This window comes from Peromyscus eremicus, chromosome 1 (genome assembly GCF_949786415.1).
Source record: "Peromyscus eremicus chromosome 1, PerEre_H2_v1, whole genome shotgun sequence".
NCBI classification, from domain to species: domain Eukaryota; kingdom Metazoa; phylum Chordata; class Mammalia; order Rodentia; family Cricetidae; genus Peromyscus; species Peromyscus eremicus.
The window spans coordinates 170,017,491-170,040,973 of record NC_081416.1 but is presented as its reverse complement, the minus strand read 5'-3'; the positions used below and the strand labels follow the sequence as shown (position 1 = coordinate 170,040,973).

Below are 23,483 nucleotides of genomic sequence, written 5' to 3'. Positions count from 1 at the left end.
CAGCCCCATCACTCCAGCTGATGAAGTTGAGGGTATCCAGCATTGCTGGGGCGATGTCCAGACTCGGGCAAGTCTGTCCCAAGGGACTGGGACGGGTAGGCTGATAGTCACGCGTGGCACTCAGCAAAAGACATAAAGGCTCTGGCTCAGGGGTTTTCCCAGCCCCTTCCTGTGGGGTCCACCTAATGCACACACACATGCCAGGTGCCAGTCTCTGGGCTTCACTGTCACCCAAGGGTTGAGTGCTGTAGCAAGCCCCAGGACGGACAGGCTAAGGCTGGCTTGATAGCATACTTGGCCAGTGAGGTGCAGGTCTAGTCAGCCCTCATCCTTGCCTCAGATGCCACACTGAGAGGCTCTTCCTGGAAGGGGCAAGCCCCCGTTCTGCTAACTCTACAGAACAGACAGAGTCCAGGAACACAGAGAGAACAATGACCAGGCACCCCAAGGACCCTGTGTGGAGATGGGGCCCAGGGGTGACCATAGAGAGGAAGGCTACAGGCAGAGTCTGCCCACATTCACACTAACTCAGACAGCGCCTGGTGCTGGCCCGTCTGGGCCAACAATCCCTTCTACAAATTCTCCAACAGGCTGAGGATAGGGGCCTCCCGGGATCTGGGGGAAGGGGAAGAAATGAGAAGTCAATTTTGCTTTCCATGTCTGTATTTAAACTTTTGATGTGTGTATGTGCATGTGCATGTGTGTGTGCACACACACATCACTGTTCACATGTGAAAAATGTAGTCCTCTCCCTCTATCCACCATGTGGCTTCCAGTGGCTCAAACTCAGGTTGCCAGGCCTGGCAGCAAGCACCTTCACCCACTGAGCCATCTTGCCAGCTTGTTTTTGATTCTGGAGACAGGGTCTCATATAGCCCAGGCTGGCCTCACTCATCATGTAGCTGAGGATAACCCTGAACTCCATCCTCCTGCCTCCACCCTCTAGATGCTGGGATGACAGGCAGTGCTGGTTAACTTCCTAAACAGCAGGGAGGTCTCTCTCTTGAGGTCCAGACTTGGGTTTTTGCTGTTTTGTCCTTGTTTGTTGAGTTGGGCATCAGTATGGAGCCCAGGCTGACGCTCGCCTTAGAAATCACGCTTTAGGAATTAATTTTGGAATTCAGACTTGAAGGAATGGACAAGATGACCGACCTTCTGTGAGGTCAGGATTTCTTTGGGGCTGACAGGGTCAGTAGTTACCACTTACTGTGATTCTGGATCATTGCTAACTTCACGGCTGAACTGAGGATCTCTGCAGCTGTCCTTACACAGGCCCTGGCTGGGGGCAGGCTGGACAGGCCCCAAGGTTGTGCTCCTACACACAAACACACATGCACACATGGACGCACAGGCGTTCGGTGAGTGTCCCCACCCCTCATACCTGCAGCTGCCTGAGGAGCTTCGGGATCTGTCGGCAGTTCAGCTTCTGGCAGGCCTGCCTGTAGGCATTGATCACTTCATCCACAGTCACGTTCTGGGCTGCGGGCAAAGGAGCAGGCTCAGACTCCACAGTCCTTGCTTGCTGCCTTGCCCTTGAGCCCTCCCTCCCAACAGCAGCATAACAGAGCTCCAGGTCACAGGCATCACACAAGACTGGCCCAGCCCTCTACAAAGTGCTGGGCTGTCAGGCAGCCACAGAAACACACACCACAGCTCAAGACTGCTGCTTACGGAAACACACACAGCTCAAGACTGCTGCTTATGGGTTCCCTCCTCGAACACACGGGGAGCCCTATCTGGGCAGACTGCCACCAGGTTCCCTGCAGGCCAGCACAAGGCCAGGCAGGCATTTGGCTCAGGGTACTCTACTTTCATTTTGTGAGAAACACCCTGACAAAAAGCACCCCCATGGGGGTTATCCAGCCTCAATTATAGGTTATAATCCCTCACTGTAGCAGAGTCACACACCACACCCACAGTCGGGGCAGAGAGGGAGGAATGTACCCATTGCTAGCTTTCTCCTGCCTTACAACACATCTCAGGGCTCAAAACCAAGTCCACACTCAGAGGACCTTCCGTCCTACCTCAGCAACAATCAAGAAATCCCCAGAAGTGACCACAGCCCCTCGATCTAGACAATCCCTCATTAAAAACTCTTCCTCGCCGGGCGGTGGTGGCGCACGCCTTTAATCCCAGCACTCAGGAGGCAGAGCCAGGCGGATCTCTGTGAGTTCGAGGCCAGCCTGGGCTACCAAGTGAGTTCCAGGAAAGGCGCAAAGCTACACAGAGAAACCCTGTCTCGAAAAAAAAAAAAAAAAAAAACTCTTCCTCAAACTAGCCCCCGATGGGGTTGGTCTGACATCACCACCTGAGTTGGCTCCTGGACCCACATGGTGGAAGGAGAGGACCAACTCTCTCAAGTTCTCTTCCAACTTCACACCTGTGCCTGGTACAAGTGACATGCCCCCAAACAATAGACACTTTTTTTTTTTTATTTTAAGTTAAAAAGGTTTGTTTTAGCCAGGTGGTGGTAACACAAGCCTTTAATCCCAGAACTTAGGAGGCAGAGGCAGGCAGGTCTCTGTGAGTTCGAGGCCAGCCTGGTCTACAGAGTGAGTTCCAGGACAGCCAGGACTATGCACAGAAACTGTTTCAAAAAACAAAACAAAAAAAGGTTTATTTTGTTTTGTTTTTTGAGACAGAGTCTCTCTGCTTTTTTAGATTGTTAATGAAGAAATGACAGCTGCTAAGGCACACTGGATTATGAAAGCTGCCGGGTTAAACCAACCCATGTATTTAAAAACGTCTTGATTCAAAATTTAAGTCAAAGGATATGTTATGTTGGGGAAGAGGTTCTGCTTTTATTTCCACAGGAAATGAGAAGCTGTGGGTTCATTCAGGGTTAAAGAAAATCAGGTTTGATCGAGGAAGACCCCCTGAAATCCTGACTGCAGACATAAAGAAATAAACCTAGAAGAACTACAAGACACGTGATGAATATTTTACCTGCTCAAACACAGAACAAAAATCATCTTTGGCTGACTTGTGTACAGTGCACAGTCTATATCTATGTTGATGTAAATATGTATGTTACCTTTAAAAGTTTATGTATTTTCAGAACAAGGGACCAAACACCAATGAAAACAGATGGCCCAGCCTATCCAGCATTTCAAAATGACTGCTATACTCTCCTGAGAATTCTGCATCCAGAAATTTGAAGATTACGGTCAAGTCCTGACTGGAGTATTTTGTGAGGCTGTATCATCTCAGCCAGTAGCCTTGAAGCTTCAAATTTCTCAGGGTCCTCCAAAGATACCAGTGCCCACAAACAACAGTGAGTACTCCAGAGAACTATGCCCACACTCCCCAAAAAATGGGTTATGGATGTTTATTATCATTTAAGGGGGGTTGGTTACAAGCTGTAATTGGTAATGGTCAGGAAAAAAGCTGAACATGGGAGATTAGATTCAATGATCTTGTTCTGAGAAGAAAGAGGGGGGATATAGAAATGATAGGATACGAAGATAAATTGTTAAATCTACTTTTAAACAAAGAAACCTGTGAGTCTCAAAATATTTTACATTGGCATAGATTTTGGTTTATTAATACAAATTTAAAGTTAATTTTGTTATGCTATATGTATGTTTCTACTCTTGTTTAGGGTATTGTGTTTATGCAACTCATTTAAAAATGTAATGTATAATTAAGAAATACAGATTAATAATCATCTATAAGAGTCAAACTTATAGTCATGTCAGATATGTTTTCAAGGTTAAACAGATATTTAGATAGATAAATGGTCTTCAAAACTTCAAAGACCTACAGAACATGGTACTTTTTAATGTTTTAGTAACATAAGACTTTTCTTGACAATGAGACATGTCTGCTCCTGGCAGCAACAATTTACTTCAGAGAACATAATGGATATTGAAGAAACTCCATATGGAGGAGTTTGCTTTCTTGGTGGCAAAAGTTAGCCATTTGGCCAAGAAACTGCCCTTGCCTCAATTACTGACAGTATACTGTCCAAACTGGACCAGCAGGACATAAAAGAAAGCGACTGCCAGATTTTTCCAAGACAAAGTAGGACAGTCCTTCAGAATTCCCTGCTTCTCAAAAAAGTTTGTCAGATATGCTAGGCCTGTAGGCCAAAGTTAGATGGTCCAACATCACAGAAGAACCTAGTAACTGTCCAGGCAGCCAGATGTCCCTGTCGTTAGGTAACATTTCACCCTTCTGGGGTCTTTGACGGAGATGAAGACTAGATAGTCATAGTTAAAGTTTTCCTTTGTTATGATAAAAGATAAATTAGGCATAAAACTTTAGAGTCACAAAGATAGAATATTTTCTCTAATTTTGCCAAATATAAATAGACTAGATATTGTAATTGTAATTCTTTTTTCTTTCTTTTTTTTTTTTTTTTTTTTCCAGAACTGAGGACCGAACCCAGGGCCTTGTGCTTGCTAGGCAAGAGCTCTAGGCAAGCGCTCTAAACAAGTGCTCTACCACTGGGCTAAATTCCCAACCCCTGTAATTCTTTTGTTGTATATAATTTTACTATGTTAAAGTTAAAACCTTCCTTTTTTATTTAGACAAAAAGGGGGAAATGCTGTAGAATATTCCTTTACACTGTGTGAATATATGTTGCTGTGATTGCTTTAATAGAGAAGCTGACTTGCCAATAGCTGAATAGGATAAAATTAGGTAGGAGAGGCAAACTGAGAATGGTGGGAAGAAGGGCGGAGTCTGGAGTTACCAGCCAGATGCAGAGGGAAAAACTGCCATGTTAATAAAGGTACTGCCACGGCCGGGCGGTGGTGGCACACGCCTTTAATCCCAGCACTCGGGAGGCAGAGCCAGGCGGATCTCTGTGAGTTCGAGGCCAGCCTGGATTACCAAGTGAGTTCCAGGAAAGGCGCAAAACTACACAGAGAAACCCTGTCTCGAAAAACCAAAAATAAATAAATAAATAAATATAAATAAAAATAAAAAAAATAAAGGTACTGCCATGTGGCGGAGCATAAATAAGCAGTTTGGTTTAATTTAAAATGTAAGGGCTAGTTAGTAACAAGGCTGAGCTATTGGCTGAGCATTTACAATTAATATAATCCTTAGAGTGATTATTTGGGAACAGGTGGTTGGGACAGAAACTTCTGTCTATATTTCTGTCTGCCAGATTTGCTTCTTCTGAACTTTTTAGAAAAATACATTTAAGCCAGGCATTGCAGTTACTTGGGAGGCTGAGGCAGAAGGACCAAAAGTTTAAAAGCAGCTTGAGATACAGAGTGAGTATAAGGCCAGTTTGGGCAACTTAGTGAGACCCTGTCTCAACCTATAATTAAAAAAATAAATATACAGGGGCTGGAGAGACGGCTCAGAGGTTAAGAGCACTGACTGCTCTTCCAGAGGTCCTGAGTTCAATTCCCAGCAACCACATGGTGGCTCATAACCATCTATAGTTTGATCTGGTGCCCTCTTCTAGCATGTTGGCAGAACCCTGTATAGATAATAAATAAATATATCTTTATTTATTCTCACTAGTAGAGCACCTACCTAGAATTCCCCCATTGAGGTTCTGGGGGTGTGGCTTACAAAAAGTCCTAGTTTACATCTCTAGTAACCCATGAACCCCACAAAACAATAAAACAATAAATGTTCTCATATCACATGCATACTTGAAGATTTTGGGTACTGACAACGACTTTGAAAACAGCAGCAATTATAGACACTCCCACTGGGCTGTCCAGGTGACCATGAAGAGAAGAAGCACACGTGGTAGATGACAATTTTAAAGGGGCTGGCTTTATCTAACTGGCATCTTTTCTACGTCTATTTAATACGCTGCCTCTAAAGATCACTCCGAGGTGTCCCAGGGTTTACCAGAGGGCACCAGTGAGGCTCCAAATAGACACTTGGTTCAACCAAAGGCCATAGGTCCAGGCCAGTGACATTAGCTGGGGTGAAGCTGGGCCTGGGCTAATATGGGCTGTTTTGTCATCACTGGTAATTCTTAGCCTTGTATAGTCAACAAGAAAACTGACCGCACAGCCTAGTATGGGGACACAGGTACATAGGTAGTTGGTGCAGGAGGAGTTAAGGACAGCCTGGGCAATGTAGTGAGACCTTGACTCAAATAAAAATTATGAAGAGGGCTGGAGATACAGCTCCTAGTGTTATAACAATGATACTAATACTCGGCTGGAGAAATGACTCAGCAGTTAAGAGCACTGGCTGCTTTTCCAGAGGACCTGAGTCCAACTCCCAGCACATGGTGGCTCGCCATTGTCTGAAACTCCAGTCCCAGGGGATCTGATGCCCTCTTCTGGCCTCTGTGAGCACCAGGCATGCATGTGATACACAAACGTACATGCAGGCAATAACATCCATATACACACATAATAAATAAAAATGACAACTGCATTTTATCAGCTTCCCACCTTCTAAGCGGTGATGGATACAGTGAAGAAACAAGAATGGGGCTCAGGCTGGGTGGTGGCGGCGCACGCCTTTAATCCCAGCACTCAGGAGGCAGAGGCAGGCGGATCTCTGTGAGTTCGAGGCCAGCCTGGGCTACCAAGTGAGTCCCAGGAAAGGCGCAAAGCTACACAGAGAAACCCTGTCTCGAAAAACCCAGAAAAAAAAAAAAAAAAAAAAAAAAAGAATGGGGCTCAAAGCTGGCCCCGTGATGCTCATGCTGTGGCAGCCCCGGCCTACCACAGCTGACTCCACTCCACCTGGAGTCATCAGTGTGAGCAAGGCCTAGAACATCACCAGTGCGGTCAAAGGAGAAACTGGCGAGTAGCTCGGGGTGAGCATATTAAACATTACTGGATCTGTATGTATTTAAAGACAAGGAAGACAGAGGCAGGGTTGCAGAGATAGTTCAGCACCCAGAGCACTTGCTATTCTTGCAGAGGACCTGGGTTCCATTCCCAGCACCCACAACAGGCAACTCAAACCATTTGCAACTCCAGCTCCAAGGGATCCAACATCCTCTTCTGGCCTCCAAGGGCACCTACACAAATATGGTACACACATACATATACACCCTCAGGCACATACTCATAAAATAAATACATCTGTTTTTGCTGTCTTGTTTTTTGTTTTTCAAGACAGGGTTTCCCTGTGTAACTCTGACTGTCTTGGAACTCTCTCTGTAGACCAAGCTGGCCTCAAACTCACAAGATCTGCCTGCCTCTGCCTCCAGAATGCTGGGATTAAAAGGCTTGTGGCACCACTGCTTGGCTAAAATAAATAAATCTTAGGAGAAAAAAATGCGGGCTGGAGAGATGGCTCAGAGGTTAAGAGCACTGGCTGCTCTTCCAGAGGTCCTGAGTTCAATTCCCAGCACCCACATGGTGGCTCACAACCATCTGTGATGAGATCTGGTGCCCTCTTCTGTCTACATAATGAATAAATCTTTTTAAAAATGCTGGGGACATGCTGGTCTAGTGTTTGCTGTGATGAGGGAGTCAGGGGAGGCACAGTGCAGCAGGCATGCAGTGCAGCAGGCATGCAGTGCAGCAGGCATGCAGTGCAGCAGGCATGCAGTGCAGGGCTCTGCGGAGCCCCCTCAGGTGTGTTCGCTCAGTCAGGTTCAGCTTCTGGGTACCAAGGGAGGCACCGCCGCCGCCGCCGCCGCCGCCGCCGCCGACTGAAATGGTCGTCAGAGAGAAGGGAGAGTGGCGTGACTGTGTGCGCTGGTGTGGACCCACTGAGGTGACAAATTAGACTGAAAGCCACATTTGGACCCTTGCCCAGCCAAGCTTGGACAAATGACCCCAGAAACCTCTTTGAAAGAGCTGCCCAGTCTCAGAGATAAGTGACAGGAGGAAACCAGAGAAGGAGCTGGCTTTCTGTCAGCAGGGACACAGCTGGAGAGTCAGTAGCAGTGGCTTATTCTCAATCTTCAGAGTTCCTTTTAAGACAGGAACTCGGCCGGGTGATGGTGGCGCACGCCTTTAATCCCAGCACTCAGGAGGCAGAGGCAGGCGGATCTCTGTGAGTTCGAGGCCAGCCTGGTCTCCAAATCGAGTTCCAGGAAAGGCACAAAGCTACACAGAGAAACCCTGTCTCGAAAAACCAAAAAAAAACAAAAAAAAAAAAACCAGGAACTCCTTATAAAGCCCAGGCTGGCCCAGAACTCATGACCCTTGTGCCTGGCCCCACAAGCACTGGGACTCCATGCATGGCTAAGGACTTTCCACAGGCAACTTCATTTAGCCAGGACTGGGACTGATCCCAGATCCAGAGACAGCACACTTCCATCTTCATCTTGTACTGGGAAGCCTGCCAGAGGGCGGGGCACCTGCCTAGTCACAGAGCCAGAAGAGGCAGGCCCATCTTCTCACTGCGGCAGCAATGGAGGTGGGTGGGAGTATGGGCCTGTCACTCACGGAAGGGCCGCCCGGGACAGACCCTTGTTCCATAAGAACACTGCAGCCTGGCCGGCAAGCAGGGCCTCAGCCGTGGGGCCGCCTCTCCCCAGGGACAGGCTGCTGGGGCTCTCACAGAGACAGTGAGAAATCTGATGCCGAGCATCAGGTGACAGCGCCAGGAGGCTTGACCTCGCCTGTGCACACAGGTGCAAGGGTGTGGCTGAAATGCAGGGTGGGCCAGCACAAGGGGGCAGCAGCGTCTCAAGCCACCCCCGGCAGCTGGGTGCTGGTAGGAAATGGGCATTCTGTAGGGGTCCCCACCAGAAAACAACACTGGGGGTGGGGTGCACACAGCCCATAGGCAGGGCTATTCACTAACCTGCACCCTAACCCCATTCTGTCCTTACTGGGAACAACCTTCCCGGTCCCTGGTGTCCACCATGGACGAGGAGACCTGGAGGGCCAGGCTCAGAGTGCTGTCTCACTTGGGAGGTCCCAGCAAGGGCCTGACTGGGTGCTAATGAGCCCCTAGGTGATCTGTGGGCACCACCCTGAGAGACCCCACACCTGGCAACATAGATACTGTGTTGCTATTATGGAACAAAGAGGAAGAGGCCAGCTGGCAAATGGAGAGGGGCTGGTCCCCCATGCAACTGCCACGGGAAGCAGGTCTGCCCGCTGGAGCATTTAGCAGACACCCAAACCCAGCCCTGTGGAATGGGACATAGAGGACAGCACAGCACTGTCAGCAGCCGTCCTTAGAAAGACACAGAGGGAGGGCATGGGAAGGGGCATGGTGGAGAGGAGCCACTGGGGTGGGGTGGCGGGGCAGGAGCTGCACTGCTGAGGCTCCGGGGACAGAGGGAGGCCACCTCATGTGAGCCTTGGTTCTGGTAGCCACCAAGAGGCCTGAGGCATGGCTGGGGAGCAGGCCTGGTAGACCCCACAGAAGCCTTGGCAGCTCCAACAGGCCTACTTCCAGGGCAGAGGGCAAGTCCAGAACTTGAGGCTCAGCTGCATCAAGGCCGGGCTCTGCAGCAGGGCACTGCGGCTGCGCTGACAACTGAGGATGCAGCAGGTGCACAGTGCGCATGGACACACTCATGCCAAGCTGTCAACTCCTCAAACATTCTCCTAAAGTGAGGATCTCCACTTCAGAGGAGGAACATGAGGCAAAACTGAGTTTTTTATGCTCATGAAAATTTTATTCACAGCCAGGCCTGATGGCACACGCCTTTAATCCCAGCACTCGGGAGGCAGAGGCAGATGAATCTCTGTGAGTTCGAGGCCAGCCTGGGCTACAAGTGAGTTCCAGGACAGCTAGAGTTGTTACACAGAGAAACTTTGTCTTGGGGTTGGGGGGTGGGGAGCCAAACTTTATTTTCAAACTCCAGCAGCTGGACACATCTGTAGTTTGCTGAGCTCTGGAAGGACACACAGGGCGCTGCCTTCTAGGAAGGTGAGCTAGACAAGCTTAAGAGTGACGGGAAAGACAATGTCTCACAACGTAGTGTCAGGCCCCACAGAAACCTGGGACAAGTCTCACTCAGTCTCTGTGGCTCCTCCTAGCACGTCTCACCCCGCCCCCTACCTAACCCCTTCCAGCCCAGGGGCCGGGCTTCCCTCCCCCAGCTTCAGATTCCTACATAATTCAGAGGTTTTGGCTCCACGCTCTCTTAGCTCCTGGTCCCCTCTCTGCCCTCTCTCCTCTCCCTCTCTTGCCCCCACCGCCATGGCCCCAGTCTATTCAGCTGGCCATGTTCAGTCTGGACTCTTCCAGATGCCTCTGGCTGCATGCTCCTTCATATCTACACTAAACCTTCTCCTCAACCAGACCTGGGAGTGCTCACATCCTCACTGTCATTCTATGGCCCTGGCTATCCTGAAATACACAGGTGACCCCTACCTCAGCCTGGGAATCCTGGGACTCCAGGTGTGCACCACCACGCTGTCCAGGCTCTCAGCACTGAGCCCTGTGCAGGAATCCACACATTCAGTCACTCAGAAACCCACGGTGGCTCACACCTGTCAATCCAGCCCAGGGGAGGCTGAGGAAGAAGGATTAATTTGAATTCATGGCTAGCGAGGCTGCAGAGGTAAGGAGACTTTGCGGTGGCTAAAGTTGTGTTTTTAAATTACTGTGTTTAATTGATCTATAAAACAAAATGTCTCTAACCTGTAAGCCCCACTTGCCCAAGGACAATTTGGAATTGTCCTGGAATGCTGGGGGCTGTTGCTCATGTAAGATAACAAGCAACAAGCTTGATTGCCCTAACTGTACAGGATGTGCTTGGTCACACACAGGCAGGGAGTACATCAGGATGTAGGCTTGCCCTGACTGGACAAAGTGGGGTTTGCCTTTATAAACCTCTATGGACTTGACCAGTATTCAATACGTTGCTTCAAATTTGGCTCAAAAACTGTGGTAGTGGTCTTATTCTCAGCTGGGGGGAGAACAGAAAAAACAACTTTCTGTGCCCAGGCCAGAACTGCTGTCTTCAAGGGGACAGAGCATCTGAGAGGGTGATACAGAAAGGGGAGGAGCATGGTGGTGCTCTAGGGGAGGGAGGGAGAGAGGTGGGGTGCAGTAGGGCACCATGCTCAGTGGAGAGGTCCAGGTTCCTAAGCAAGCTGGGACCGCGCTCTGCCCGCGGCCTTGGCTTCCCTTAGCCGTCCAGTGCACACACTACATCCTCTTCCCTGACTGGGTCTGTAGTGGGAGTTAGAAACCCAGGCTCCACACCACCACAGGGTGAAAGAAGAGAACAGAGTGGGGAAGCGGCGGCGGCGGCGGCGGCGGCGGCCTGAGAGCCGAGCTGGAGTCCTGGACAGTGTGGTGACACACCCAGCTGGTGGGCCCAGGTCTCCAACAGCATCGCTGACTCTGGGTATTTGCCTTTCTTATGAGCTGGTCTCCTCTGGGGATGCCAGGATGGCTGCTCCCAGTGGCACTGGAAATGGGAGGTATTTATAGCCCCAGTGGGACAAAGTTCCTTTCTATCACACACTGGGGCTGGGTCTACAGTGATGTGGCATGGTCCACTCCTGGACCCGAGGACAGTGGGGGGGGGGAGCAGTGTGGAGGGCTGCTGTGACCAGGACGCACCTCCTCAGTGGGGAGACTCTAACTCCCACCCCAGCCTTCTGAGGGGTCTCTTCAATACTGACTGTCCAGGTGGCCATGAACCCACTGCCTTTGAGGCTGGCCTTGGGCTCCTAATCCTCTGCCTCCACGCACGGCTATTGCATCTCATAAGACGAGTACTTAGACGGAGTAGACGGAGCTACCATGTCACCTCTATTTGCAGAATGGGCTAACAAGAAGCTGGGTGGGGGAGCCATGCTGCTGGGCAGACTGGGGAAACAAGCAGAAGCCCTTTCACTTGGCAAAGCCAGTCCAAGGTACAGAGGCACAGAGCCTCTGATCCAGATCCCACTCTTGGATGCTCACACTCAAGACTCACTTGCCCAGGCTAAATGAAAAGGTTATTCACCAGCATCATCTGCTGGCATCAACCGGCACCAATGAGGCCCGAGGCTCACTTCGTGTCACAGACGTTGAGGTGCCGTGGAGAATAATCCCCCAAAACAAAGTCGGAGACCAGGTAAACATGCAGAACAAGAGTGGATACCCAGCAATGACCATCAGGAACACTGCCGTCCTGGCAACTCCACAGCCTCACTACTGCCACCTTGCCCACAAGCTCCCCAGCCCTGCCCAAGGTTCCACCCACACTGGGTGCTTCAGAAGATGAGAGACCCTAGGACATCACCCAAGAAGGCAAGCCTACCTCCTCTTGTCATTACTATGTTCAGACATGATGCTGGCACATGGCCAGCTGTGGTAGCAAGTCCCCTGCACATAGACTGACACCCCAAAATGAGGTGTGGCCCGAGCTGGAGAGGGGCTTCATCTCCTCTATGTATGCACACAGGCCTCCTTCCTACCCTGTGTGCTGTACCCTCAGCAGATCTGTCACTCAGGCCTCAGCTCCCACAGCACCTGCTCTGGGAAGTTTTACAGCCTGTCAGGGTCTGACTGTGGTTCACTCTGGTCCTAGGACAAAGCTGAGCAGTGGGTGGGGTTATGAAAAACAGTAAAAAGTTTCTGAACTTGCAATAGCCAAAGTGTGGCATGAGTGTGTGGCAGCACGCTCTGGAGCTATCTCCTGCAGCCTCGGCCCTGAACACGCGCGTGCCTCGCAATCATTACTCACGTCATCATGGAAACACATGGAAACACCCATGAAACACACCTCGGCTCAGATTCCAGACTATCACGTGTGAACTGGAGGTCTTTTACTACATGCAAGGCTTTCCACTCAGACAGACACAGAGCACTGCACTACGGACATTAAGCTAGCACTTTCCAGCCATCATTCCGCAGCGGGTGTGGAGTAAGCACAGCTATAGATGTACTGTGTTAAACAATATACTTATCCCATCAGTAGGCGAATTTAGTATTCTACATTTATTTCCTGTGTGTGCACACTCGGAAGTCAGAGGTCAACTACAAGAGTTGGTTCTCTCCTCCTCCTACCGTGTGGATCTGGAGAATCAAACTCAGTCAATGGACTTGGCAGCAAATGACTTTGCCCTCTGAGACATCTGTGTGCTTTGTTTTATTTCGTTTTTCAAGTTATTTAAAATAACTTAGGGGCTAGAAAGATGGCTCAGTGGTTAAGAACATTTACTGCTCTTTCAGAGGGCTGGAATTCAGTTCCCGGGACACACACATGGGTTGGTAATTGCTTAGAACACCAGCTCCGGGGGATCCAATGCCCTCTTCTGGCCTCCACGAGCACCCCCCCCCCTTTTGCATTCGGCATACACTCACACAGACATCTATATGTAAATTAAAAATAAACCTTGCTTTTTCTGAGTGGTCACCATTGTGTGTTGGAGGCACAAAGGTCCTTGTTCCCAGAGCATTAGGGAACCAGGAATGTTAAACATGCAGGGGCCTCTCCTCAATGGAGGAGATAAAACACCTGTTTTCTTGCCCAGACGGCTGGGAGTGACCTTTCTGCTATCTGTGGTGGCAGACCTCACCCGCCTTTTGATATAAGATCTCACCCAAATTCCCCAGAATGATAATCCCAGACTCTCCCTCCCTAGCTCCCAGTTAATAGAACCCATGCTGGGGCGGGGTGGGGTGGGGTTATTGCATGTACTTTATAGACTGCTGACCTCTATGCTATCAGAGACCACACTAGATTCTAGGCCTTTTAGCTATGGAACCCTCATGATCTACAGATGTCTATATAGACCTCAGGGTCACATATACTTTGTAAAGGAGCTTCTAAGTAGTTACACCTTAAGCTTTACTGTGCACCTGGAATGGAAATGACTGTGGCCTAGAAACTTTTCCACAAATTGTACTGTGTTTAATATGCTGACAATGAACGACCTGGCATCAGACTCCCCAAGTCAACCTGCACCGGGTTTTCACTCTTATCTCTTCACAGCTCGCTTCCTTGCCTGGACACCTACAGGGTCCTCCTAAATGGTGCCCTTGAATGTCCACCAACAATGCTGACAGGCAAACATCAGGTCCTTATTGGGCCGTGCTCCCAAGTCATCATCTGGTTCCTAGTGATGATGAGTTTAAAATCGTTGATGATCACCGAGCTGGGAAAGTCACTGGGACCCTCACAGGTGGGTTCAACAGTGTGGCATGTGTTGGCTTCCTCCAAATCTTCCTCTCAGATGACTGTGGAGCTGCTGCTGATCCTCTGCCCTCCCCCCACATTCCTGTCTCTCACACCTCCCTTTCTGGACAGTGAGGCAGGACAGGTCTGTCCTGGCCACTCCTGTGCCCTTAGCATAGGCCTGGGCACAGAACTTAAATCTGGTTGGAGAAATGTCTGGACAACTATGAGGGCACATCTAGCCCAGTGCTGGGAAGAGAATGAGGTCCCCATGGCATCGTCACTGACCTAAAGCTTTCTGCAGGCTTTCCTCTACGGCCCTATCAGGAAGGGACTCCTCAAAGGGATGTGTGTGCCATAGGACACAAGTGACATTGTCTCGTGACAGGAATGCACCTCTACAACAGAGGAAACAATGACCTAGTGAGGACACAGAGTTGGGAGTCAAGTCCTGCACAGGAGGCAGGGATTTGGACTACTCAGGACGGCCAGACTTGTGTGGCCTAAGACATAACAGCAGAGACAGAGTTCCGGAGACAGCAAGAGGGAGGTGTGGTCCAAAAGTAAGGTATGGACCACTCTCATTTACCTCGTATCCCTGATGACCAGGAGACCCCAAATGGTGCAGGCCCTGCTTCTTATCTCATGCTTGGGTCTCCATACCCAGAAAACAACCAATGACACACAGAGACTTCTAGAAGCAGTGTGTGAGCCTGTTCAGCGTAGCAAGAGGCTGGAGCTTTGTAAACAGCAGCAGTGACCATCATAGTCCAAGGCCAAATACCTTGGTGACCAGGTGGCGAGAGCGCAGAGCAAACAGCTCCCGACTGCAGAGGGAGACTCACTACACCTGTCCCAACCCAACTGCATCCGGAAACACTGCTGGCACCCCCACTGTTTACCCTTAAACATTTACCCAGGGCTGGGTAGCCGAGAGTGCACAGGGCAAGACCTGGGGATAGGCAAGGAAGGGGTGAGCATTAGGGAGTAAGGAACAGTAGGACCAAAGACTACCCTAAGGGAGCCAGTGGGTAGGGCTAGGGACGCAAGGGTAAGGAAGAGGCTGCAGCCCAGGCCAGCTTATCCACTCAGATGGGGCACTGGAACTACCCCTCAGTTTGTCCATGAGCAAAGCAGCCGCACTGCCCCCGGAGGTAGAAGCAGAGTAGACTGGACTTGATCTTCAGGTCACGTCTACAACCTTCCCTCACCTGCACAATGGGGCAACAACTTCACACCCCTATACATGTGGATGCCTAGAACTGTTACAGAGGGCTGAGCCCCAAGCTGTACACAGCTCACACCCATGCCCGCTACTAACATCCCTGTGGGGGCTGGGAGGGCTGGGGAGGCAGCCCAGCCAGTAAAATGATTGCTGGGCGAGCATGAGGACCTGAGCTCAACCCTTAGACTCGGGTAAAAAGTTGGGGTGGGCTGGGGTATGGCTCAGTGGATAAAGGCTCGTCTCAAAAGCATTAGGTCAGAATCTGGATCACGGCACTCACATAGAGCTGTACAGGTGTGATGGGTACTTGTAATCCTGCACTCAGGAGGCAGAGACCAACATCCCTGGGCCAGCTGGCAGCCAGACTAGCTGGAGTCAGCGAGATTGATTCAGTGAGTCAACTTCAGGCTGCGCGCGCGTGCGCGCGCGCGCACACACACACACACACACACACACACACACACACACACACCATATGGAAACCTCAAATGTTGGGTAGGTAGCATGCCTTTGTAAGATCAGTGCTGGGGGCAGAGACAAGCAGACCTGTAGGGCTCACTGGCCACTCAACCTAGCCTACTTGTCAAGTTTCAGGCCAACGAAACACTCTTTCTCCAAAAAAGGCAGCCAGCACCCAAGGTTGCACTCTGCCCCCTGACCTTCCCAAATCCCTGTTGCTAGTCATCTACAGGCCATGGCAGCCCAAATGCAGCCCTAATTGCTCCTGCAGGATTCCATGCAATGACGCTGACCCTATTCACCTTCTGTGAGGGGGGTGAAGCAACTTGTCCTCCTGTCTTCAAAACAATGGCAGGGCCAGTCCTTGAGCCTCTGTGGCCTGGGGCCTCTCACTTCTAGATGGCAGTCCTGCCTAGGGTAGGGCAGTGAGAAGTGGACAGTGACCCATCACCTCTGGGCTTCTGACAGCAGGGCCTTTAGGAAATGGCTGAACTTGAGGCTCACATGTTCCATGACCCAGATCCAACTCCAAGGAGAACGAGGCCAGCCTGGTCTACAGAACAAGTTCCAGGACAACCAGGGCTACACAGAGAAACCCTATTTCAAAAAACCAAATGTATGTGTATATTGTGAGTTTATGTGCCCCACACATGTGCAGGAGATCACAGAGGTCAGAAGAAGGCACCAGATCATCATGGAACTGGAGTTACAGGCAACCGTGAGCTAAACAACGTAGTGCTGGGAATCAACCCCAGGTCCCGCTGGAAAAGGTGACCTTAACAGTTGCGCCATCTCTCTAGTCCCTAAATTTTCCTCTTTTTAAGGGGTCTTCAGTAATCACTCACTTAACTCGACATCTGTGTCAACCCTGTTTCTTGTAACTTTCTTAAAACAGCTGGGGCTGAGTCTGAGGCCTTGTGTTTGCCAGGCAAACACCCCATCACTAAGCTATTTCTTATGTTTTTTTTTTTTTTCAGACAGGGTCTCATTACACAGCCCTGGCTGTCTGCACCCTACTTTGTAGGTCAGGCTGTCCTTGAACTCACAGATATCTATCTGACTGCCTCTGCCTCCTGAGTGCTGCAATCAAAATCGTGCATCCCTATGTCCAGCCCCCATTCCATTTTTACACTAGTTTTTGAGATAGGGTCTGGCCAAGGTGCTCAGGGTGGCCCAAGGAGGTGCTGAACTGGTAGTCCTTTTGTCTCAGCCTCCCAAGTAGCTAGGACCACAGGCCTGTGCCACCAGGCCTGCTCATATTTTCTTATGACTTGTAATTTTTGTGGGACTCATTTGCTGTCCTAACAGTGGGTCCCTGATGGATGGACGGACCTGTTTTGTTCATCTCAAGTCATGTAGTAATGAATGAGTGTGTGTTTGTGTCTTTTAATTCCTAACCGAATGTCACAAGTGTCAACTGGTCAGGGGGCTGAGGCAGGAGGATTGCTGAGAGCTACAAAGTCACGACCAGCCTAGGCTACAGAGTGAGACTCCGACTCCAGAAACCAAAAGCAAAGCCCTACCACCACTCCCCGGCAGCCACACAAATGCACACAGCACTCGTGTGCGTGCTCACTGAACACGGCGGTGACGGAATCCAGCATTACTCTCCTGCTTTGGTGACCGGGATTATGGAGCCTTGGCCCCTCACGGCCTCAGTCCAGAAACACAAACTGAACCCAGGGCTTCAAGTGCTCCCACCCTTCAACCTTGTAAAGTCACCTAAGAACTTGTGCGAAAACCACTCAGGAGGAGCAGGAAGATTTAGGGTCAACTAGCCCTGGTCATTTCTGTGGCTGAAAACGAGAAGATATTGGCTCAGCAACGAGGAAGTGGAAGTCGGAAACAGCTGGGTGAGCTACCACAGCCCGTGATGTATTTTAAAGCAGGCTTTTCTGTTTTTTTTTTTTTTTTTTTTTTTTTGAGGCGGGGGTCAAGCTCTGTAAACCAGGCTGTCCTTAAACTGTGGTAATCCCCTGCCTCAGTCTCCTGAGTGCTGGGATGACAAGCATATGCTATCATGCTCGGCCTTTCAGTCATGCTTTTTAACAAAATGGGAAGATAAGGTTGCCCTGGTGGCACGTGCTTTTAATTCTAGCACTTCTGAGAAAGCAGCAGGCAGATCTCTGACTGTGAGGCCAACCTGATCTGAAACACGGGAAGATGCTGTGAGAAGGTGCCGTTCTGAGCTGTCCTGCCAGGGACCAGCAGTTTATCTGCACCTCTCTGTGGCTGGTACTATCCAGAGATGCTGGGAGGAAACAACCCCACCTCACAAGGGCCTGGCACCCAAAATACAGAGAGAGAACCTGGACAAATCAGCAAGACGACAACACAACTTATAAATGGGTAAAGATGTGAAAAGCCATTTCTGCACTGAAGGTGGTCAAGTATCTAAAACAACTACACACAAAGACCCTGAGCCATCAGAAAACACAAGTCAAAGCACAGTGAAGCCGGGAGCCACGGCATCCACTTGTAATCCAGCAGCACTGTGGAGGCAGAGGCAGGAGGGTCCACTTAGTGAAGCTACACACACGTTTAACAGAACAGGACATAAGACGGTGAGACCCCATTTCTTGCCTCAGGGCAGAACCACAATCAGAAGGGCAGATAGCAGCCCCAGTTGCTGTCCTTGCTACACTCCAGGCAAGGTCACCAGGCAGGCGCTGGAAGACCGTGTGGCCATTCCTCAAGCAGTTCTATGGCTGCCTAGGTGCCCACAAGTCCACTCCTGGGGAGTTGAGAACTCGAGTCCTTGGTGGAGGAGCAGTGTTGGAGCTTGGCTCTGGCCCCAGAGCTGTGTACGCAGGGGAGCCAGCACAGGGATCTCCACAGGTGGGCATTCAGGCCCTGGGGGAATGGTCACTGAGGTGAAGGGGAGGTGCTTGGAGAGGGACTTACAGGCCAGGGTTGGAGGGAAAGAGGCTGGGAGCTGGGCAGTGCCACCTTGAGTGCTGCTGGAGGGCAGTAGAGCTGATGTCTGCCCCACAGGTGGGCAGACGAAGGTTGAGTTCCAGACCCTCCTCCTAGGGAAGGACTGGAACCACACACACCGGCAAAGGGCCTTGAACACTACTTTGTTGCAGTGGACAACCTTGCCTCCAACACACGGCAAATTAAGAGCAGGTGGCCTGCGTCTTGGCTCCTCAGTTCTGAAGTGCATTCCCAGCAGCACGGTGAGATGCCACAAAAGGCTGGGCGGGGGTCCTGTCTACAGGCTTTTCTTGACCCATCCTGCTGTTTAGCACCACACACCACGTCCTTCCCCCACTGCTCTAGCAAGTTCTGGCTGAAGCCACGCATGGTGCCACGTGGTGTGGACTTTGGAGAAACAGTAGGACCAGAAAAAACACCCTCTGGCCTTCTGACCCGTCTCAGGCAGGAGAGCACATCAGCAGATCTGCAAAGAGCTGAGAGAAGATGCCTGTTGGTTATGTTCAGATGTGTACACAGGGCTACTAATCCAGACAGGTGCATTGTGGGGCACTTCTGCACGCTCAAGCCTTAAAAGGAAGCTGGTGGTACAGGGCCAGGTGAGCTCAGTGGCCTCAGGAAGGGAGGCAGAGACGGGTCCTACCAGACCCTGAGCTTCAGTAAGGGGTCGAAGTGTGGTCTGAAGTAAAGGGGAGAAGAGGCGGCTGCTTTCCCATCTCCGGGCCGGGGTGCAGGCTGGGAGCACAACTAGCTCCTACACTGCACACAGGATGGTAGGCCAAAGACGGACAGACAGAGAGAGACGGGGACAAAGCCCACCTCCAGGCGCACACCTCGAGTCCCAGCACTTGGGAGCCTCAGGCAAGAGGATCTGGATTCCAGGCCAGCCTGGGCTACACTTAGACTGTCTCAAAAATAAAAGAAGGGCTAAGTATGGTGGTAACAGTCTATAATCCCATCATTGTGGCGGAGAGACAAGAGGAATGGGAGTTCAAGGCCATCCTCAAGTTACTTTCTAAAGTTTGAGACCCCCCAGGACTACAGGACTCTACCTTAGAAACAAACCTATACTTGGAAGGACCAAGTGTGGCCAGACACCTACAATCCTAGCACAGATGCTAAAGCAGGAGGACTGCTAAAAGTTCAAGGCCAGCTTAGGATACAAGACCCCCTGTGGAAGGGGAGGGCAGGGCTCTGTCTGGGGATGCAAGGGAGGTGGTGCCTTCTGGGTCAACTGGGACGATGAGCAGGAGGATCAGCAAGGGGCACCTCAGTCTGAGGGATGGTGGGGTACTATGGGATGCTCTTTCTGTACGCTGTGAATGTGTTGCTACCATTGGTTAATAAAGAAGCTGCTTTGGCCTATGGCAAGACAGGTTATAGCCAAGCAAGAAATCCAAGCCAAGATATAGGATGAAGAAGAGTGGAGTCAAAGCAGACACCATCTAGCCACCCAAAGAACAAGATGCCAGCAGACAGGTAATGCCACGGCCATGTGGCAAAATATAGATTAATAGAAATGGATTAATTTAAGATGTCAGAGCTAGCTAGCAATAAGCCTGAGCCATAGACCAAACAGTTTGTCATTAATATTAAACCTCTGAGTGATTATTTTATAAAAACAGCTGATGCCCGGGCAGGCTACAGTGGGGTGGGCTAGAGGCTGGGCATGGTGTGGGCTTCATCCTGTAACTCTAGAGACACCCACAACAGGGCAAAGTGTCAGAATCCTCCTGGAGAGCTAGCCCCTCCCCTGAGGGCTGCGTGGCCCTGGCACCCCCATTGAGTCCATACCCCTCTTCCTGCTACTGTGAAGACAACCTAAGTCAGTAACACAGAGCCAAAACCTGGTAAGGGGTGAGTAAAAGGGAGCTTTAAGTGTCCTCCTTGCTCTCCAAACACCACCACCACTACGATACCTTCACCACCATCATCACCATACCACCATGGAAAAGCCACCCAGAGCTTTGGAGGCTTGCTTGCATATTCTGGAGGCCCGCCTTCCCTAGCTCCTCCCTTCTCCTCTCTGGGGAACCAGTCCCAGTGGTCCTCTGCACAGCACAGGGAAGGGGGAGACAGTCCAGACAGGAGCCCTGTGACTGCAAGGCTGACGGACAGCTGAGCCTCTGAGACTGAAAGGAAGAAGGGAGGGTGGGTGTGAGATGGCTACAAGCCTGAGCCCTCGGGTCTCCAGCTGCAGCTTGCAGGTGGGGCCCCACCCAGACCAAGCAGGGAGGCCATCCCTGCTGGAATCAGCAGCCAGCAGGCTCCTGCTGGGAAGGGAGAGGGTGCCGCACTAGTCACATGAGCACAGCTAGCAGCGGCAGAGACACTTCCCAGTGCCACCCCCAGCTTCAGGCAACAGTGCGTGCGGCTGCCTAGAAAGGAAGGGAGGTGAAGACAGCGTGTGAGGCTGACTGTGTGCCACCACCATCGCTCAGCCCTGCCCGTGACGGAGGCCGAGAACTATGACGGGCTAGAGTCTCGGCGGCGGGCGGCACTGGCCTGCAAGGGGCTTTCCCAATGGGGGACACAGCCAAGACCTGTACACCTCTCTAAGGACTCTGGCACCAGCCTCAGAGTTCCTTCCTTGGCCTGGGGGCTCTCCACACCACCACCCACACCAACTGCCTATGCACATGCAGCCCTCAGAGGGACAGACCTGGACCTACAGTGGCATCTAAAGGCACTATGAGCCACCCCACAGAAGGGCACCCACAGCACTTGTGGGCTGTGCCCAGCTGCATGCTTCCCTTTGCCAGCTTCCTGCCCTCCTCCCTCCCAATTTGACAGAAAACTCCAAGACTCTCTGCCAACCAGAGAAACAGAGGCACAAGAGTACCTGTCCAAGGTCATGCAGCCTGGGTGTGGAGGAGCTGACGTCACCCTCAGGCAGACTGCACCTGACCACAAATCACCTGCTTTCCTCACAGCAAGGGGAGGCAAAGATCTTGTCATTTCACTTTCAGAAACGGAGCCACACAAGCTGACAGGTGGCCACACTTAGTCCCTACAGCATGATTGTTTGTTCTAGTACAGATCAATGTCATCCTCAGCCCACAAACAAATCAGCTCCTGAGGGAAGAAGCTCACATGCTATGGCCACAACAGAGTGATGGTCATTGGGTCCCATGCTACCTCTGGTGCTATTGATATTTTTCAGATGCAGGAGCGCCCCCTCCCCCCACAAACTCCATATTTTCCTACTAGGGATCCTTGAACCAGAACTTTTCTGGCAAGGTGGTAGTGGTGCATGCCTTTAATCCCAGCACTCGAACTTGGGAGGCAGAGGAAGGTGGATCTCTGTGAGTTCGAGGCCAGCTTGGCCTATAAAACAAGTTCCAGAACAGCCAGGGTCGTTACACAGAGAAACCCTGTCTCAAAAAAAAAGCAGAAATGAAAAAAGAAATTTTCTGGATTTAATGAGTGACAAGATATCAATATTACACAGGGTTATAAATAACCTGAAGGGAGCATGGAGTTACTTGAAGAGGTCATATGGTAGTATTCTAAAGCCCAGGCTTCGGTGGGCTGTACTGGAGATCAAGAATGAAGGAATGGAAGAGACAGGAGAGCCACAGAGATCCTGGAGGTGGACGTACACTAGTCACCTCACCAGTAATGGCTCTGATCAGAGCTGATTATTGCTGGCTGAGGAAGCAGCTTGGAAGAGGAGTACTTCCTAGAATTCAGGAATTTCAATAAAAACACAAAATCCCAGACATGGTGGCACTGGAGGATGAGGCAGGTTCACAGTGAGCCTGAGCTCCGCCTGGGCTACAACAACAGCATGCCTCAAACACAAGAGGGCAGGTATAGCACTGCACACCTTTAATCCCAGCACTGAAAAGACAAAGGCGGGTGGATGTCTGTAAGTATGAGGCCAGCCTGGTCTACAAATCGAGTTCCAGGACAGCCAGGGCTACACAGAGAGACCCTGTCACAAAAAAAAAAAATAAATAAATAAATAAAATAAAACCATTTGTATATATAAACACACACACACACACCCCTGCGCCCCCCATCTTCCGTTTACTAGGGTGTTTCACGCAGCCTCGCCCATAGCCTCCCAGGGTTTTTCCTGTCCTTGCACACGTCTGTCTAGCTGACTGTGTCATTAGTCCCCACACACCTGCAGCTGCTCCATACCAAGCTGACTCCGAGAACTTCTTAGCAGACGTCCCTGTCCTGTCCCATCCCGACCCCCACCCCAGGCCTCTGGGATCTCCTGTCATCTTCTTCCCAGCAACTAGCACCTGAACGGACCAGGCAGGGGTGACTGCCACCAAGACACTTGTGCAACAAGAGTATGTACAGCACTGTAAAAGTACGTCCTGTGGGCCAAGGGTGGGGACAAGCCACTAGCAGAGGCAGAGCAGCAGCCCAACCCTCTTGGGACTTTGAAGCCATCCAGAGCCAGCTTCCCCGAGTGCCAGAAGTCAAGGGCCTTTTACTGTTTCTTATTCCTGCTACAGCCCTGCAAGGCCACAACTGTCCCCTCTGGTTTAGAGGAAGTGACACTGCCTCCTGGCCTAAATGCGCTTGCCTTTGGTCCTGCAGACAGGACAAGGGACACAAGAACAGGCTCTAGGAGCGGGGGACCACCTGGGTCTGAGTGCCAGCCAAAGGCAGGTGAGTCACTTCACCTCTCAGTGCCTCTAGTCCTCACCGCCAGATGCCTAGCCACTGGGGAGCTGTGTGACTGAAGGAAGGCTAACACACTGTGGGCACCCTGTCATGGAGAGCAGGGACCCGTGAGCACTGAGGTCACACGGAAAACAGTTCCTACAGCCCCAGCCCCATGCTCTACTGCAGAAGGTCACTGCTATCACCTGAGTTCCTTCTGTCACCTGGGTCAGACATGTCAGCGCTCCCAAGGTCACCCTGCTAGCC

At 50.9% G+C, this 23,483-nt stretch overlaps 1 protein-coding gene across 1 annotated transcript in view; it reads right to left on the bottom strand.

The window, feature by feature from the left end:
* Ppp1r37 (protein phosphatase 1 regulatory subunit 37) overlaps window positions 1–23,483 on the bottom strand; it is a 34,418-nt gene that overhangs the window by 5,315 nt on the left and 5,620 nt on the right. The window contains exon 2 of the mRNA XM_059280659.1: window positions 1,382–1,479. Coding sequence (XP_059136642.1) covers window positions 1,382–1,479 — 98 coding nt within the window. The remainder of the gene's footprint in view (window positions 1–1,381; window positions 1,480–23,483) is intronic.